Below are 17,879 nucleotides of genomic sequence, written 5' to 3' on the forward strand. Positions count from 1 at the left end.
TCACGATTATAAGCAAATCAACATTCTCCAGCTTTCCCAAGTGATCTGTCTTAGATTACCTTCCTATTTTCATTGACCCCCTTGTGCATAGAGCACTGGCTCTATACACTCACTGGACTCTACCCACACATACTACACTGATACTCCAACACACACACACACACACACACACACGCATACTGACGCCACACACTCAGACACACTTTCACACTCTGCATACACTGCTGCTACTCTGTTTATTATCTATCCTGATTGCCTAGTCACTTTTACCCCTACCTACATATACATATTACCTCAATTACCTCGTACCCCTGCACATTGAGTCGGTACAGGTACTCCTTCTATATAGCCTCGTTATTTCATTGTGTTACTGTTTCCTTAATTATATATATTTTTTTCCTACTTTTTTTAACTACGTATTGTTGGGAAGGGGCTCGTAAGTAAGCACAGTAAAGCCTACACCTGTTGTATTCAGGCACATTTGACAAATACAATTTGATTTGAAATACACTTTATTCTATGACGTTCAGTCAACACAGAGCCACAGATGATCCACAACCAGGACCAACCCAAAACCCAGCACAGAGGTCCTCAGTGAATGTGGTCTGGACTCTGTGGAGGAGAGTCATTGTATCCGAGACGCTGTAGAAGGCCAGAGTCCCTGCCCTGCTGTCCAGATACACTCCTACTCTGGTGGAGCAGGGGACTGGGATATCAGTCCTATTCTTATTGTGCCAATAGGAACAACTCGAGTTACGACACACCAAACTCCAGGACTGATCATTGGAACCAAAACAACATTCCAATCCGCCTTTCCTGCTGATGCTTCTGTAGGTGATGGCTACCTCACATTCCCCCCTCCTATCCACCTCACAGTAGCAGGTTCCAGACAGATCCTCTTTACACAACACCTGGTAGTGGTCTGTGAATCTGTCTGGATGGTCAGAATAAGGCAGAGCCTTGTCACTCCATGACACTTCTCTATTGCACTCAGACAGACACAGGTGTTGATACGCCGAGTTGGGATCCAACGTGAGATGGCAGTAGTCTAAGAAAGTGAAACAATTAAATGAAGGTGAAATATGCATTCGGGATAAGGTCTGTGTGTGTGTGTGTGTGAGACGGTATTACTTACTCTCCAAGAACTCCACTCTGGTCTTGGGCTCACGATGAAAATGTACTTCAGCGGCAGCCGTTACTATATAGGGTAGGGAGATATATTGATGAATGAATGTTTAATTAAGAAGCATTCAACACAAATATATACAAAATTAAACCAAGATGAAATACTCATTTATTGTGCGTGTGTATTACTCACATTGTGGTCTTGGGCTGAGGACACAGACTTCGGAGACAGCCATTACTATACAGGATAGGCAGACAAATGGATGTATTCATTTATAATCAAGAAGCATTTAACAGAAAGTGAACCAAATATTTTATCTTCACTATATCTGTAACACTTACCTTTTCCAGGTATCTGGACCATTTCCTCCTTCAATATATCCTCCAGTCGCTCCATCATTCCAGAGATGGAGCTCTTCACTTCCTCAAAGGAGAAGTGTTGGTTGGCAGTGATACAGGGTAAGAGCTCAGATCCAGGAGCCACACAAAGAGACTGGAAAGTCTACAGCGAGAGAGAGAGTGAGAGAGGAAGAATAGACAATAAAAAAATATGAAGAATTCTGGAGCTCATATGTTGTGTAGAAGTAAGGAATCCTGGGTCATGTTCGATGGGCACAAACGGGGAACATATTATGAAACAAAAATAAACATTCTTATTGAACAAGCTCAGATAGTTTCGTGCCTAGCTCTGAACACCACCCTGCCACTGTGGATAGAAAGACGTCACCTTGAGGAAATGAACGTTATCCTCTGTTTGTGCGAGCTGCTCCAGATCCTTGTCTCTCCTCTTCAGCTCAGCTATCTCCTGCTCCAGTCGCTCCAGGAGTCCTTCAGCCTGGCTTACTGACGCCCTCTGGTGGGCGCTGATCAGCTCCTTCACCTCACAGCGCCTTCTCTCAATGGAGCGGATCAGCTCAGCAAAGACCAGCTCACAGTATTCCACTGCTGCCTGTGTAGAAAGCTGTTACGAGAGAAGAAGAGAGAAGGAAGGGGGCCATTTTAACCAGCACATTCACTCTGCTCTCACCTAGACCCATAGAGATAGATAGAGCACTCCTCTTTGCATCTGTGTGATTATAGTGTCTGTGACAGCATGGGCAGGGCAATTGAGTCAGTCTCCATTTTGAAGTAGTACATTTTCTTCCTCACAATTGGCTAATCCCTCCTGATGACCCAGTTGGACATGACTCCAACAAAGTCACCAGGAGGGATCAGCCAATGAAGTTGGAAGTCCCACCCAGTTAACTACATTAAAATGATGGAAGCCCTCTAGGTCTGCCCACGCTAATTCGGCCTTTTGGCCACTAGAGGCCTTTATCATTCTCTATGCCTAGACCCCAGACAATCTGTCTGTTCCCTATAGTGTGTCCCAGTGGTATTAGGCTCCTCCCTGGTTGTAGTTCAGGAAAATAATAAATGTACATACTCTAAATGGTTAATAAATACTCACTGAAAGGGACATCACCGCCTGTCTTATGTCCTGCATCTCCTTCTCTCTCACACAGATTCTCAGCCCGACTTGCTGCCGTTTCTCTCTCAACTGCCCCTGTAGTGAATAACATTTTCAAATGATTACCAAAATGAAAACAGTTTTCATAATAGACCAAGTTATGTTTTTCAGTGGGGAAATAGTTATTGAACTACACTTGTCATATGGCAACAAAATTATTATGCTAAACACATCACTTAGACTAATTTAACTGATACATGAGTGCCTTCATGACAAAAAGGTTACGATAGTTCAGAGTTCATGCCTCTGCAGTGTATGTAAATGAGTGACCTTTGACTTTTGAGGATACGGTCTGGATGTTATCTGGCCCGTCCTGCTGTTTACTGTAATCTACTCCATCCTTTGTTTGTTTTAAAGTGATTTTGTTGTGCCAGCCTATTTTGTCTAACAGAGTTGGTTTTTGACTCTATCATCAGTCAATTTGAAAGCAGAATAGAGAATTTACAAATAAGAACCTAATTGTGGATTATGTGATACTGAACCCAGAGTGTGTATCACTGGAACAACTCAACTTTGGAGTTGGCTGGAATTTCCTGCTCTTCCAGTTTCTGGCAAAACAGTCAGCAATAACGAAGCTGATCTCTAAATATAATACATTATAGATGGCAGTATTATGTTGCAGATCCTTAGGCCTACCTGTTTCTCAGCCCTCTCTGCTGCTGCGGCTGAGTCATCACGATCATACTTTACATCTTCAGGTCCAGGGAAACAAGAGGCAGAGGGAGCCGTTTTGAAATCTGTCTTCAATTTCTCTACCAACTCAGCCAGCAGAATGTTTCTGTTCAGAGCAGGTCTTGGGGTGAAGGTCTGTCGGCACTGGGGGCAGCTGTGAATTCCCTTTTGGTCATCAAGACTCCAATATCCCTTGATACAGCCTTTACAGTAGCTGTGTCCACAGGGTATAGTCACTGGATCCTTCAGTAGATCCAGGCAGATCGAACAATTGATCGAGTCCATGTCCTCGACTATTCTGGTGCACGCACACCAACCAACTGAGTCCCAAGTGGTGAATGCTGAGGAGTCGAAGAGAAGGGCTATCACATGCGCTACTGTTACGTGAGAAGTGTTCACACTTCCTGTTTGGGTTGTTGTTTGGGTTGGGTTGGGTTGGGTCGTGGGTAATCTCGGAAAACCCAGATTTGTGTCCGCTATGACGGAACATTGAGGGCGTTCGATTCATCTTGTCCGGGCGCCCGTGTAGGCGTGTTTCGCTTCGGCTGAAAATGTATTGCATTCGTTTTGGAACCGGGTGCCCCGATCAAAGGCCAGGGCGAAATCGGCTCAAAACAAGTGACGTAGGCCAAATTGAGCACGTATAGTAGTTAACTAGGATTATGTGTTTACCCATGTAAAATTGATTGCTTTTGATAAAAAACGCGTTATGTGCATGCCATCCGAATGAAAACTAGTTAGAGAATTCTAACATTTTATGGATAAGATTGTTATGTTTGTGGACGATGCCTTGTTGACAAAATGACCGAGTGGTGGAGATTACTATTCAATTCGAGAAGGGAGCGCCTCCCTCCCCGTTTCGCCCAATGACGTGACTGGTTTATGCCCGGTGCTCCGCGTTTCAGCATAATCGAATCTGCCCATTGGTAACATTGTGGCAGGCAACCCGTCTGTCTAGAGTAGTTCGTGAGTGTCTTTGCCGTTGTCATGTAGGTATAGCGCGAAGCACTGATTTGTCACTTACATCCACTCAATGACAATCATGGAAAACATGATAAGTAGTCTGGCTAAGAGCCAAAAATTGAAATGAGAAGCCATCTATGGGCCTAAATGGATCTGACGTTTGCCGGGATGACATACAAGCGCAGCCGATCAACGTTCCGGCGCGCAAAGAGATGCAGTTGAAAGGTGGGACTGGGAGGTGGCCGGGCGGACAAAGTGATGCGTTTTTGCTGTCAAGACTAGCACCACAAGATAACCATTCAACCTTCATGATTAAACCCTAATTATATTTTATTTTAAGCAAAGTACTAAAACAGTGTAGTAACAAAACGATTCAACACCTACCTAACCATGCAGTTCCCAAGTAATCTCGAGTGCAATGTGTAGGCTAACAAATATGTATATACATATATCAACTTCAGATTGATGAAATATTTAGTGGCTTTTATGCATTTTTATCAGCACTCTGTCACCCTCTAGTTTCTAGTGATTATTTGCATTACAGAGATATCACACCAGGGGTGCGTTCAGCAGGACTCAACATTTTGTTACATTCAGATAGAAATCTGCTATGTAGAACAAACATGCCCTTTGGCATGTAGAATAAGAAACCATGTCTATCTGCGATGTTCATGGCTCTGTTTTTGATTGATTGATTGACCCCCCCCCAAAAATCCATGATTGTGGACATGTAGTAATTTAATATAGTTTACTAACCCCAACTATGTTAACATCAAAACGATATTTTACAACTTCAGTTATGATATTCATTAGACTAACATACAGTACATAATGTTATCCTTAACTTCTCTTCCACTTCTATGCTGATTCATTTTATTCGTCAATTTTTTACACTCAAAATCCTTCCTTCAAATGGAATTCAAGTCATTGCTGATCCTCCATCAGTTTTGTTTTTCATCATTGTTTTTCCCCATCGTAGACAACTTGGTCTGCTACCAAGAGCTTTCAGCAATTGTTGTTACTGGAACACACACACACACACACACACACACACACACACACACACACACACTGGAAAAGTCAACACATAAAACAAGTATTTTATAAAGCAGTGAATTGAGTCATCCAAGTCCATACAGAAGAGAAACTACACTATTGCCTCAATCAGCACAATGCTTTGTGATCCTCTGCTTAGTCCCGGATTTAATGTACAGCCTTGGATGTCCTGCTATTGACGAAGTCTGCTTTCCTATAGCCAGCCTACCAAATGATGAGAGGAAAAGCAACACAGATGAATTAACAACTATTTTCACCACACCAAATGTTTCTTATCCTTTGAGGTTATACTGTATAGGGGCCTTACCTTCCTGTAGGCCCTGTGGAGCTCTGAGTGGCTCCACATGCTGTGTAGTAGGATGCAGGCTGCCTGGCCAGCCCTGGTGGGACCAAACCTAAAGGGACACAAGGTTACTGTCATTGGACATTAAAGGAACAGCATAAAGCAAGGAGAAGAGGTTTAACAGATTAAAATAAATTCCCTCCAATCCAACTCATAATGTTCAGGAATAACACAGTGCATTTTAAGGCCATCTGCAGTCTTTGCATAGCATCAACCAACAGTGCCACATCGACTGCGTATTCGGGCATCAGATTACCATGTACAGTATACCATGATGTGGTTAGTTGACATGTTAAATCCAGGCAAATTAGTCAGCCTGGAACGCAGCCATGGTCTTCAGAAGCTACCCACTGACCCGTTGTCATTTGCGCTGATGTTGATGATCTTGGGCAGCGCCCCGTGGTTGACGATGGCCCTGACATGCTGCGTCTCATCCTGGCTCAGGTTGATGAGTATGTGGCACAGGGACACAGTCACCTCTGTAGGCAGGTCTGTGCTCGTGTCCGAGTTGGGTAACATGACCACCAGCTGTGGCAACAACTGTTTGACTACAGAGAGAGTGGAACGCTTCGTGAGAGATTGATTTTCTACAGCGGCAGGTTTTTATGCTTCTTTGCTTTTACATACACTTACAAGTCCAAGGGAAAATACATTGTGGGACTTATGTAGGGCTAAAACATTGTAGTTGATGAGTCAATTCCCAGCTCACCAATGTGAGCGTGAAGCTCTCTGTAGCGTGAGATGTTACATAGCAGGGACACAGCAGTCTTCTTCACATCCATCCCTCCTTCCTGGAGCATCTTCATGGCCTGGAGTAGACCATTCTCCCGCTGTACTATGGTGTGGGCGATGGCCTGGGATACCTGCCCAAACAGAGCCATGAGCCCAACATCCAACTGACAGTCAATATAGTAATGCACAATATAGTAGTCACATCAATGTAATACTATACAGTCAAGTCATTACAATATAATAGACGTGTGACTGTATTGTAGTTATTCCAATCAAACCCATGGGCAAATCAATTCCATACTCCCAGAAGAGTACATAGCCCATAGAAATAGGATCAAAGATCTGTGATATAGCCATACCAGGCCGTTCCCAGCTGTGATGTTCTGTAGGGCTCCGATGGCAGCCTCCTGGGTGTAGGGACAGATGCTGCGGGCCATGATTGACAGGTACATGCGCACAGTGATGGCGCTCCACAGCCACTCTATCCCACAGGGACTACCCTTCTCCTCCAGCAGAGGGCGCTTTGGTTCAAGACGCTACAGGACCAAAACAACCAGAAAACAAAAAGCCCTTTAATTCAAAGTTAACTCCCAGATACCAGGTTTCACATTCAATTTCAATTAATGTGTATAAGGCTTTTAACAAATACATTTGTCAAAGAAAACCGGGCTTAAAGAGTTAGTTCAAAATGTATGCTTTACCACTTACCAAGGCAGCTTATCCATAACATAGGAATTGCTAATTTACTGTAGTGGTAATAACTTATTTGTAACCAGATAGAAACAGTGCATGTCAAGTACATAAGAGCAACAAAGATGATAACAGCCACGACATAGAGGTCATGGGAGCCTACCTGGATGATTTTGGCACTGCGGGTGCCGAAACAGCCGGGGGTCTTGGTCTTTGGAGCCAGGTTGAGTCGAGACTCATGGAGCTCGCTGGCGTACTTCTGTGGAAGCTCCACCTGGTAGGAGAGGTTGTGCAGGATGCACACACAGTTCTCTGTGGACTGTGGGAGGAAAGAAGTGGTTCTGTTCAGGGGACTATGATTTTAAGATCAAACATTCTGCAGATGTCTTTTGCAAAAAAAAATTATTGGAGAACAGAGCTGGTTCATGATGTTCTCAATATTTAACAATAAAAGGAGAGATGAATAAGTTGTTCTAGAGACATAAATTAATAAAATATAGGCAAAAACAGTGTTATTTAATTTCCCTGTGTCAATATTTATTCCACCTACAAATGTTTAGTAATGCTTGTACAAAAATAAACAAGTGAACACTTTGCACAAAAGCTTAGTAAATGTTACTTTAGTCATTCACATGCAGTACCTTGTCATCAGGCTTGTAGTCAGCTATGGTCCCGCGGATGTAGTATACCAGTGAGTCAATAAGGTTCTCACACTGCCGCATGGCTTTTCTCCCTTCTGGACCAGCCGAGCTTATGTTTCTGACAACAACAATGACAGGTTGTCATTATCGCCACTAGGCAACAACAAAAGCATTTTTTACATTCCAGACATTGGCCAAACTGGCTAAATATCTATCCTAGCTGTTGGCCGGATGAGCCAAATGTTTATGTAGCAGAGAGATATTTGGTGTACTTTAACAAGGTTTTCTGTTGTCTGCAGATAAAGCCATTAGAATAGGTCATTGTAATAAAATGTCTCTGTGTTGAGAGATAGCAACATGTATTCCAAGCACAAAGGAAACATAAGAAAAAGAGTAACATGAGTTCATCTTTCACTTTAATTTCAACCACTTGTCAATGAGTCAACTGGTCCACTTCCTTTTAGATGAAGTCAGCACGTTGAGAAAGAAACATGACAGTTGCTTCAATCCATGTGACCAAATGGTCATTATTTATTCCTTAAATATTCTGCAGCCTTTTTGTTAACGTCAAGCCAAATACAGTAACATTAGTGATGACCCAAGGTTATGGCTGTGAGTTGGAGTGTTATGTGTTTTCGTTTTAAATCAGGCCAAAGACTGAGGAATTCCTCAGCGTTACACAAGTCAATGGTTGCCAGGGCTTGATAGCACCAGCCAATATGGATTCAGAGGTTTCAATTCTACTAGAGCCACTAAGAGGGAGAGGGCTCCATTAATAATTTAGTCCCGGACTGTTTTCAGTTGTATCGGTTGCTAGGCAAAAGCAAAACACTCCTTGTTAAACCATGTTGTTTTTGTCAGGTGGTATATCTGTGCCAAACCAAATCAATGGATATTGTTTCCAGCGCATTGCTGCTCCATCGAGGTGATGCTGCCGAGGCAGAAGTCATCATGCCCGTTTTGCCAGGTAGAAAGGAGTAACAGTAGCATAAGCTCGGCTGGCCTTTGAGGAACCTCACAGTTCTCACTCATGGCGAGGAGGCTGTCAGAGATAAATATAATATGCTTGACAAAGCCTTGTGAGATGTAACACTGTGGTGAGAGATGGATTGCACATGAACCGCCTGGGACACCGTATAATAATCAGTGCCTTCAGAGAGTATTCACACCCCTTGACTCTTTCCAAATTTTGTTGAGTTAGACTAAATTTAAAATGAATTCAATTGAGATTGTGTCACTGACCTACAGACAATAACCTGTAATGTTAAAGTGGAATTCTGTTTTTAGCAATGTTTATAAATGAATTCAAAATGAAAGGCTGAAATGTCAATAAGTATAAGAGTCAATAAGTATTCAACCCTTTTACGGCAAGCCTAAATAAGTTCAAGAGTACAAATGTGCTTAAGTCACATAATAAAGTAGCATGGACTCACTGTGTGCAATAATATTGTTTAGCGTGGTTTTTGAATGACTACACCTTCTCTGTACCCCACACATACAATTATCTGTGTGGTCCCGCAGTTGAACAGAGAATTTCAAAGATTGAACGAAAAAGTCCAGGAAGGTTGTTTTTTGTTGCCAATGCCTCGCGAAGAGCACCTATTGGTAGATGGGTAAAAAATACATTGAATATCACTTGGAGCATGTTGAAGTTATTAATTACACTTTGGATGGTGTATCAATACACCTAGTCACTACAAAGATACAGACACTGTTCCTAACTCAGTTCCCAGAGACGAAGGAAACCGCTCAGGGAACTAAAGTAAAACTGCAAAAAATGTGGCAAAGAAATGAACTTTTTGTCCTGAATACAAAGAGTTATGTCATTGGCAAGAATTAGGGTTTTTTTTAGGAAAAAAATTAATGAAATAGAGCTAAGCAAAATCCTAGAGGGAAAACTTGGTTCAGTCAGCTTTCCAACAGACCCGGAGACTGAATAAACTAAGTTTGAGCCTATTCCTGGAAACATTGAACCACTGTAGTTTACATCAATTATAATTTCTAAAGTGGAAGTTGGAAAAGTTATATTTGAGTGTTTCAGTGAATGGTTAGTGAGGGAGGCCCTGCTCTCTCGCTTCCCCAGTTGTTTAGTTAATTTTCATTCCAATCTCCTTTGCATTAGCATAGCCTCTCCTGTAGCCTGTCAACTATGTGTCTGTCTATCCCTGTTCTCTCCTCTCTGCACAGGCCACACAAACGCTTCACACCGCGTGGCCGCTGCCACTCTAACCTGGTGGTCCCAGCACGCACGACCCACGTGGAGTTCCAGGTCTCCGGCAGCCTCTGGAACTGCCGGTCTGCGGCCAACAAGGCAGAGTTCATCTCAGCCTATGCTACCCTCCAGTCCCTCGACTTCTTGGCGCTGACGGAAACATGGATTACCACAGAAAACACTGCTACTCCTACTGCTCTCTCCTCGTCTGACCACGTGTTCTCGCATACCCCGAGAGCATCTGGTCAGCGGGGTGGTGGCACTGGAATCCTCATCTCTCCCAAGTGGACATTCTCTCTTTCTCCCCTGACTATCTCCTCCTTTGAATTCCATGCTGTCACAGTCACTAGCCCATTCAAGCTTAACATCCTTAACATTTATCGCCCTCCAGGTTCCCTTGGAGAGTTCATCAATGAGCTTGACGCCTTGATAAGTTCCTTTCCTGAGGATGGCTCACCCCTCACAGTTCTGGGTGACTTTAACCTCCCTACGTCTACCTTTGACTCATTTCTCTCTGCCTCCTTCTTTCCACTCCTCTCCTCTTTTGACCTCACCCTCTTACCGTCCCCCCTACTCACAAGGCAGGCAATACACTTGACCTCATCTTTACTAGATGCTGTTCTTCTACTAATCTCACTGAAACTCCCCTCCAAGTCTCCGACCACTACCTTGTATCCTTTTCCCTCTCCTCCGACATTACTCAGATGGTCTCTCTCATCTCCTGATTCTGCCTCCTCAACCCTCCTCTCCTCCCTTTCTGCATCCTTTGACTCTCTATGTCCCCTATCCTCCCGGCCGGCTCAGTCCTCCCCTCCTGCTCCGTGGCTTGACGACTCATTGCGAGCTCACAGAACAGGGCTCCGGGCAGCCGAGCGGAAACGGAGGAAAACTAGCCTCCCTGTGGTCTTGGCATCATTTCACTCCCTTCTCTCTACATTTTCTTCCTCTGTTTCTGTTGCTAAAGCCACTTTCTACCACTCTAAATTCCAAGCATCTGCCTCTAACCCTAGGAAGCTCTTTGCCACCTTCTCCTCCCTCCTGAATCCTCCTCCCCCTCCCCCTTCTCTGCGGATGACTTCGTCAACCATTTTGTAAAGAAGGTTGACGACATCCGATCCTCGTTTGTTAAGTCAAACGACACCGCTGGTCCTGCTCACATTGCCCTACCCTATGCTTTGACCTCTTTCTCCCCTCTCTCTCCAGATGAAATCTTGCGACTTGTGACGGCCGGCCGCCCAAAAACCTGCCCGCTTGATCCTATCCCCTCCTCTCTTCTCCAGACCATTTCCGGAGACCTACCTCCTTACCTCACCCCGCTCATCAACTCATCCTTGACCGCTGGCTACGTCCCTTCCGTCTTCAAGAGAGCGAGAGTTGCACCCCTTCTCAAAAAAACCTACACTCGATCCCTCCGATGTCAACAACTACAGACCAGTATCCCTTCTTTCTTTTCTCTCAAACTCTCGAGCGTGCCGTCCTTGGCCAGCTCTCTTGCTATCTCTCTCAGAATGACCTTCTTGATCCAAATCAGTCAGGTTTCAAGACTGGTCATTCAACTGAGACTGCTCTTCTCTGTGTCACGGAGGCTCTCCGCACTGCTAAAGCTAACTCTCTCTCCTCTCATCCTTCTAGACCTATCTGCTGCCTTTGATACTGTGAACCATCAGATCCTCTCCACCCTCTCCGAGTGGGGCATCTCCGGCGCGGCTCACTCTTGGATTGCGTCCTACCTGACAGGTCGCTCCTACCAGGTGGCGTGGCGAGAATCCGTCTCCGCACCACGTGCTCTCACCACTGGTGTCCCCCAGGGCTCAGTTCTAGGCCCTCTCCTATTCTCGCTATACACCAAGTCACTTGGCTCTGTCATGTCCTCTCCTATCATTGCGACGCAGACGACACACAATTCATCTTCTCCTTTCCCCCTTCTGATAACCAGGTGGCGAATCGCATCTCTGCATGTCTGGCAGACATATCAGTGTGGATGACGGATCACCACCTCAAGCTGAACCTCGGCAAGACGGAGCTGCTCTTCCTCCCGGGGAAGGACTGTTCTATGATTTCGCCATCACGGTTGACAACTCCATTGTGTCCTCCTCCCAGAGTGCTAAGAGCCTTGGCGTGACCCTGGACAACACCCTGTCGTTCTCCGCTAACATCAAGGCAGTGACCCGATCCTGTAGATTCATGCTCTACAACATTCGCAGAGTACGACCCTGCCTTACACAGGAAGCGGCGCAGGTCCTAATCCAGGCACTTGTCATCTCCCGTCTGGATTACTGCAACTCGCTGTTGGCGGGGCTCCCTGCCTGTGCCATTAAACCCCTACAACTCATCCAGAACGCCGCAGCCCGTCTGGTGTTCAACCTTCCCAAGTTCTCTCACGTCACCCCGCTCCTCCGCACACTCCACTGGCTTCCAGTTGAAGCTCGCATCTGCTACAAGACCATGGTGCTTGCCTACGGAGCTGTGAGGGGAACGGCACCTCCGTACCTTCAGGCTCTGATCAGTCCCTACACCCAAACAAGGGCACTGCGTTCATCCACCTCTGGCCTGCTGGCCCCCCTACCTCTGTGGAAGCACAGTTCCCGCTCAGCCCAGTCAAAACTGTTCGCTGCTCTGGCACCCCAATGGTGGAACAAGCGACGCCAGGACAGCCAGGACAGCGGAGTCAATCACCACCTTCCGGAGACACCTGAAACCCCACCTCTAAGGAATACCTGGGATAGGATAAAGTAATCCTTCTAACCCCCCCCCCCCAAAAAAAAAATATATAGATGTACTATTGTAAAGTGGTTGTTCCACTGGATATCATAAGGTGAACGCACCAATTTGTAAGTCGCTCTGGATAAGAGCGTCTGCTAAATGACGTAAATGTAAATGAGACAAATTCCCCTTTAAGCAGGACAATTACCTAAAACACAAGGCCAAATATACACTGGAGTTGCTTACAAAACAATATTAAATGTTCTTGAGTGGCCTAGTTACAGTTTTGACTTAAAATCGTCTTGAAAATCTAAGGCGAGACTAAATGATTGCTAGACAGCCATCTTCAACAACCAACTTGACAGAGCTTGAATAATTTTTTTCATTAATAGGTAGGCAAATATTGTACAATGCAGGTGTGCAAAGCTCTTAAGAGACTTACAGACAAAGACTCACAGCCAAAGGTGATTCTAGCATGTATTGACTCAGGGGGTTGAATACTTATCTAATCAAGATATATTAGTGTTTTATAGTGCAATATTATATATTTTTTTAATCTTCCACTTTGAAAGAGTATTGTGTAGATTGTTGAATAAAAAAATAAGACATCCATTTTAATCTCACTTTCTAACACAATGTGGAAAAAGTCAAGGGGTGTGAATACCTTCTGAAGGCACTGTATACCATTTAGCAGAAGCTTTTAACCATAGCGACTTACAGTCCTGCATGTATACATTTTACATAAGGATGGACCCGGGAATCGAACCTACTGTCCTGGCTTGGAAAAAACTCCAGCTCTACCAACTAAGCTACAGAGGACCATCAATCAAGAAATTATTTCATGATCATTCCAAACAACTACTATACCACTTTCTGCATCCCACTGCCGAGTGTCTATCCCAGGCTTCCCTGAGATGGATCCCTAGAAATACTTGACCACAGATACTACATAAGTCAGTGCCAAACACACAAATGGCCAATAAACGCCTTTGTCCAGACCAGACGACCTACCGGAGGCAGCCAGTGGCGTTGTAAAAGGTGTCTGGGTCAGCCAGCATGCTGTCTTTGGGGTTCTCCCCCTCAGACAGGCCTGAGCAGGGCACCAGCACAGAAGTGGTCAGGATCTCCAGGGCCTCTTTGGAGAGATGCTCCTTCAGCAGGTCATGGGAGGATAAGTTCCACAACAGCCCTGTGGAATATGTTTCATTCTTAGGTTACACCTGTGTCATTACCTTTTTACCATGTAAGTTCATATCAATCACATATTCACAAAGTGTCTCAGATCAGCACTCAGATTTGGAGTGCTGATCTAGGATCAGCCCCCCCAATTCATTGTGATTTAAAAGGCTAAACTGATCCTAGATCAGCTCTCCTGCTCCAAGGCACTTTGTGAATACGTGCACTGGTAATTGATAAAGTTCTACGACGATTTCTTTCAGATCTACACGAGCAGGTGCTCAAACTAACCAGTGATCTGCCGCCGGGTCGCTATGTTGCGACTTCTCCTGAGCAGACGCAGTACAGGGGCCACGCCCTCGTTGTCCTTCACCTCCATCTTGTTCTCGCTGCTCTCGAAGACGATGTTTCGGAGCGCCCCTGTCGCTATGCGCTCCAGCTCCTCGCTGTCGCTCTGCAGCAGTTTGATCAGCTTGGGTATACCGTGGAGGTAGAACACCTGGGGACAGACAGGCAGAGATCTTCATCTACCTTTGTTTCCTATGAAGAGTGAGCTCAACATGAATTAAATCTCAACATAAATTAAAGGGAAAATACCCCTTCCAATCCAATTAGTTGAAAATGGCACATACTGTATAGTCAACATCAGCTGTATTGTAGGTCTACAGCCTGGAAGCCTTTAACCTTAATTGAGCGGCCAAGTCAACAGTAGTAGAGATGGGCCCCAGCTCACCATCTTCTTAGCATCAGCGCTGTTGAAACATTGGTTTTGAATAAAGCTGGCAGCAGTGATCTGTATCTCCTCATTGTCTTGGCCCAGCAGGTTCACTGCCCGCTCCAATGTCAGCTCAGGCACCTTGTTCTCCGGCTTCCTGTGTATGGGAGAGAGCAATGAAGAGGAACTTTCTGTCAATGATAAACACACACACACACTTTATCAATCCCAAAGACTGATTCATCCAATTTCTCACCCTCAGAACACACTCTCCATTGTATTCATTTATATACACCTACAACTAAATCTGTAAATCATTGACCTGAAACGACAGATAAGCAACTGAACCACCGCTAATTCTCTGGAAGACTCTTCTACAATAGCTTTAGTGCCAGTCTAGACAAGCCACCGAAGTCTGGAACAAACAGGACCCTGAACGGCCATAAAACTGCTAAATAGCTAGATACATAGTTAACCAAATAGCTACCTAGACTGCATTGACCCTTTTTGCTGCTGTTTATCATCTATCCTAGTCACTGTATAACTAGGAATAAAGTATGTACATATCTACCTCAATTACCTCGTACCGCTGCAAATCAATTCGGTACTGGTACCTCATGTATATAGCCAAGTTATCCTTGCTCATTGTGCATTTATTATTACTTGTTATTACTTTCTATTATTTCTCTATTTTCTTTCTCTCTGCATTGTTGGGAAGGGCCCGTAAGTAAGCATTTCACTGTTAGTCTGCACCTGTTGTTTACAAAGCATGTGACAAATAACATTAGATTTGAGTTGTTGAAAACTAAATTAATTGCCAGATGTAATCAACTACAGGTTTGTGTAGAACACATAAGCCGTCTTACAGTGCAGTGACTTCATTCATGTATTTCTGCTGGATCTCTGGCTCCACTGCCTCCCTCTTCTGGGCCATGTCCACCTCCATGCTGACCAGCGAGGCCGGGTACGAGCGAGGCCATTTGGCTCCCACATGCTCCTGGCTCTCCCTCCCCACCTGGCCAAGCCAGGCCAGGCCCTCTGCTCTCTGGGTAGCATTGAATGATCCGTAGCCTGTTTGTCTCCTCGCCCCCCTTTGAACCTCCATCAGGTAGGGGCTGTTGTCGGTGCGAATAGCAGGGCTGCTGCACAGGAATGAGTGGTCTGCAGAGAGGGGCTGAGGACCTCGAGTCTGTCTGAGGGACTGGCCCCAGTGGTAGTTGCCACCGTTAGCCATGGCTTGCGTCCTTGTGCTATGGGCCACTTCCGAATGTGCATAACGTCGCCTCAAGTCTGTCCCGTACGACCGCTCCACTGAAGTAGCCATCATGGGCGGCTGGCTAGGGCCGGGGAGGGTGTAGGTTCCGAAACGGAGTGTCCCGTAAGCCAGATGGGAGCGCGGTAACTCAGGGCTGGTGACTGGGGTCAAATCCACCCTCTTAGATGGACTTCTTATATTCTCCTTCAAAGACGACAGGCTGCTGAAGTCCCTGCCTCCGATCTGGCCCAAAGGTGAGTGTCTCTACATGGAAAGGTGAAAAGCAGTGGTTGCCCCATGTCAGAAGGCTTACAACTGAATCAACCATAAAGAGATTTCTGGTAATAATGCTAAAACATCTGTGTAAAGTTGTTGCATATAATTGGACACAGTTCTGATGACTCAAAGCAACAAAAGGTTTAGGGAAAAAGATCATACATAATGCTCTCTCTGATGTCTGAATAACCACTGTTTGTATTGTTACATCATCCTGTATTGTGTGTTTTAAAGCCACACTTTAGGTTTCCTTTAGTAATCAAAGGTATTATTCAATAAAACGCAGTTCAATTCAATTGTCTATGTGAGATGATAGAATTCCAACGTTTGGTAGAACAGACAAAGGGGCGATAAATATGTCAAGTGTGCCAGGAGGAAAGGCTTTATATGTCACATTTTTGAGATAGTGTTAGATACCCATCTCTGCCCTATGGGCTTGGGGCTTACAATAGCTGCACATCCCTGAGACTATCCAATTTGTTTTTATTCAAACCATATGGGCAGTACATTCAAAACCAACGCAGCCCTCAGCTTATTTTAGGGGCAATAGATACTCTCATTTTCCTGCTGTTTCTCGTGAAGTTCACCTCGGTGACCCACTAAATAGGGAATTCAAGTAAAAAATAAACACTTCAGGTAACCTCCAGACACATTGCACTTGACTGCCATGGAGGGTGAAGCCCCTTGCTCCTGAGTTGAATCACGTAGCTGTTAATTCTAACATTCAGGCTCTCTGATGAACTAAAGCACCCGTGACTGTGGATAGTGGGTTGTGTATTATAGGACAGGCCTTACCTTCATGTCAGACAAGGTTCCATCTCTGGAACCGGTGATAACTGATGGCTTTCTGGATAGATGATGACTACCTGAAAGATAAACCACATGTGTTCTGAAGGATCATGCCATCGGCACCAATTCCCTAATTACCATCTGGACTCACACCCTCTCCTATTGGAAAGGTAAATGGGAGGACCACAAATACAGTAGGCTAGAGGAGATTGAATATAATAGTTTGCTGACATGATTGCAAACATCATGACAAATACAATGTCACTAAGAATCCCCCCCATCTTCAAATTCAAATTCCCTTGGCGATTTCAATAGGCTAATCTTACAGACCTTGTTTATTCGTACAGACTCAATGAAAAACACATTTTAAACTACTATTTTACCATTGAACGTTGTCTTTTTGCCCTTACGAGCAAGTGTGAGCTGCACTTGTTGCTGAACACGAAAACTCCGGTCGCTTGAATGAGCCTTTGTATTATCCTTTGGTGGTAATGCCAAACTCGTGTCATCTGCGTCAAGTGTGAATGAGTCGAGTGTAGGTAAAACTGACTTATTCAATTGCGGCGCTTCCATGACTCCGTAGTTCTCCAAACGTGTAATTCCATAAAAGAGCCCGCAGATTCATCAAAAGTGTCACTATCGTCCTTTCCCGACCCGTTCATATACAGTGACTCGGTGTGAGTCTGTTCCACTGCAAGTGAGACAGTTGAGTTCATTGTCACTGGGGTGTGGTCTGTATAGTCGACACCTGTAATATCATTTTACAAACAAGGAAGCGAGGACACGCTGGGAAGAATGCCAAAATATTCTCGTTGATAGGCTACAAGGCCAATTCTCTAGGAAATAGCAACCCTTGTAGATCTGGGATGGGCAACTGGCGCCCTTCCCTTTATAGGCCCGCGGATAAGTCTCCGACCCAACCACTTTTTTTTTTTTTTTAGGAACTGTCAGGGTCTCAATTTACTGTTGATAGTTGGACTAGTAGAACACACAATATGCTATTTCGAAATGTGTTTGTGCA

At 44.8% G+C, this 17,879-nt stretch overlaps 2 protein-coding genes across 2 annotated transcripts; both read right to left on the reverse strand.

Annotated features, from left to right (window-relative positions):
• Positions 1-494: 494 nt before the first annotated feature.
• LOC106576401 (tripartite motif-containing protein 16-like protein) lies at positions 495-3,948 on the reverse strand. The gene is made up of 7 exons (XM_014153542.3): positions 3,272-3,948; positions 2,576-2,671; positions 1,853-2,086; positions 1,468-1,627; positions 1,319-1,363; positions 1,136-1,198; positions 495-1,048 (listed from the first exon to the last, which is right to left on the reverse strand). Exons 1-7 carry the CDS (start codon positions 3,590-3,592, stop codon positions 531-533), a joined length of 1,437 nt encoding a protein of 478 aa, XP_014009017.3. The 5' UTR covers positions 3,593-3,948; the 3' UTR covers positions 495-530.
• A 634-nt stretch (positions 3,949-4,582) lies between these two features.
• Positions 4,583-17,731, reverse strand: LOC106576400 (plakophilin-2). The gene is made up of 13 exons (XM_014153541.3): positions 17,242-17,731; positions 16,865-16,935; positions 15,405-16,057; positions 14,557-14,695; positions 14,115-14,322; positions 13,659-13,836; positions 7,733-7,850; positions 7,255-7,410; positions 6,761-6,937; positions 6,379-6,532; positions 6,025-6,217; positions 5,634-5,721; positions 4,583-5,530 (listed from the first exon to the last, which is right to left on the reverse strand). Exons 1-13 carry the CDS (start codon positions 17,429-17,431, stop codon positions 5,474-5,476), a joined length of 2,382 nt encoding a protein of 793 aa, XP_014009016.3. The 5' UTR covers positions 17,432-17,731; the 3' UTR covers positions 4,583-5,473.
• Between the last annotated feature and the right edge of the window lie 148 nt (positions 17,732-17,879).

This window comes from Salmo salar, chromosome 17 (genome assembly GCF_965601325.2).
Source record: "Salmo salar chromosome 17, fSalSal1, whole genome shotgun sequence".
In the NCBI taxonomy this organism is placed as follows: domain Eukaryota; kingdom Metazoa; phylum Chordata; class Actinopteri; order Salmoniformes; family Salmonidae; genus Salmo; species Salmo salar.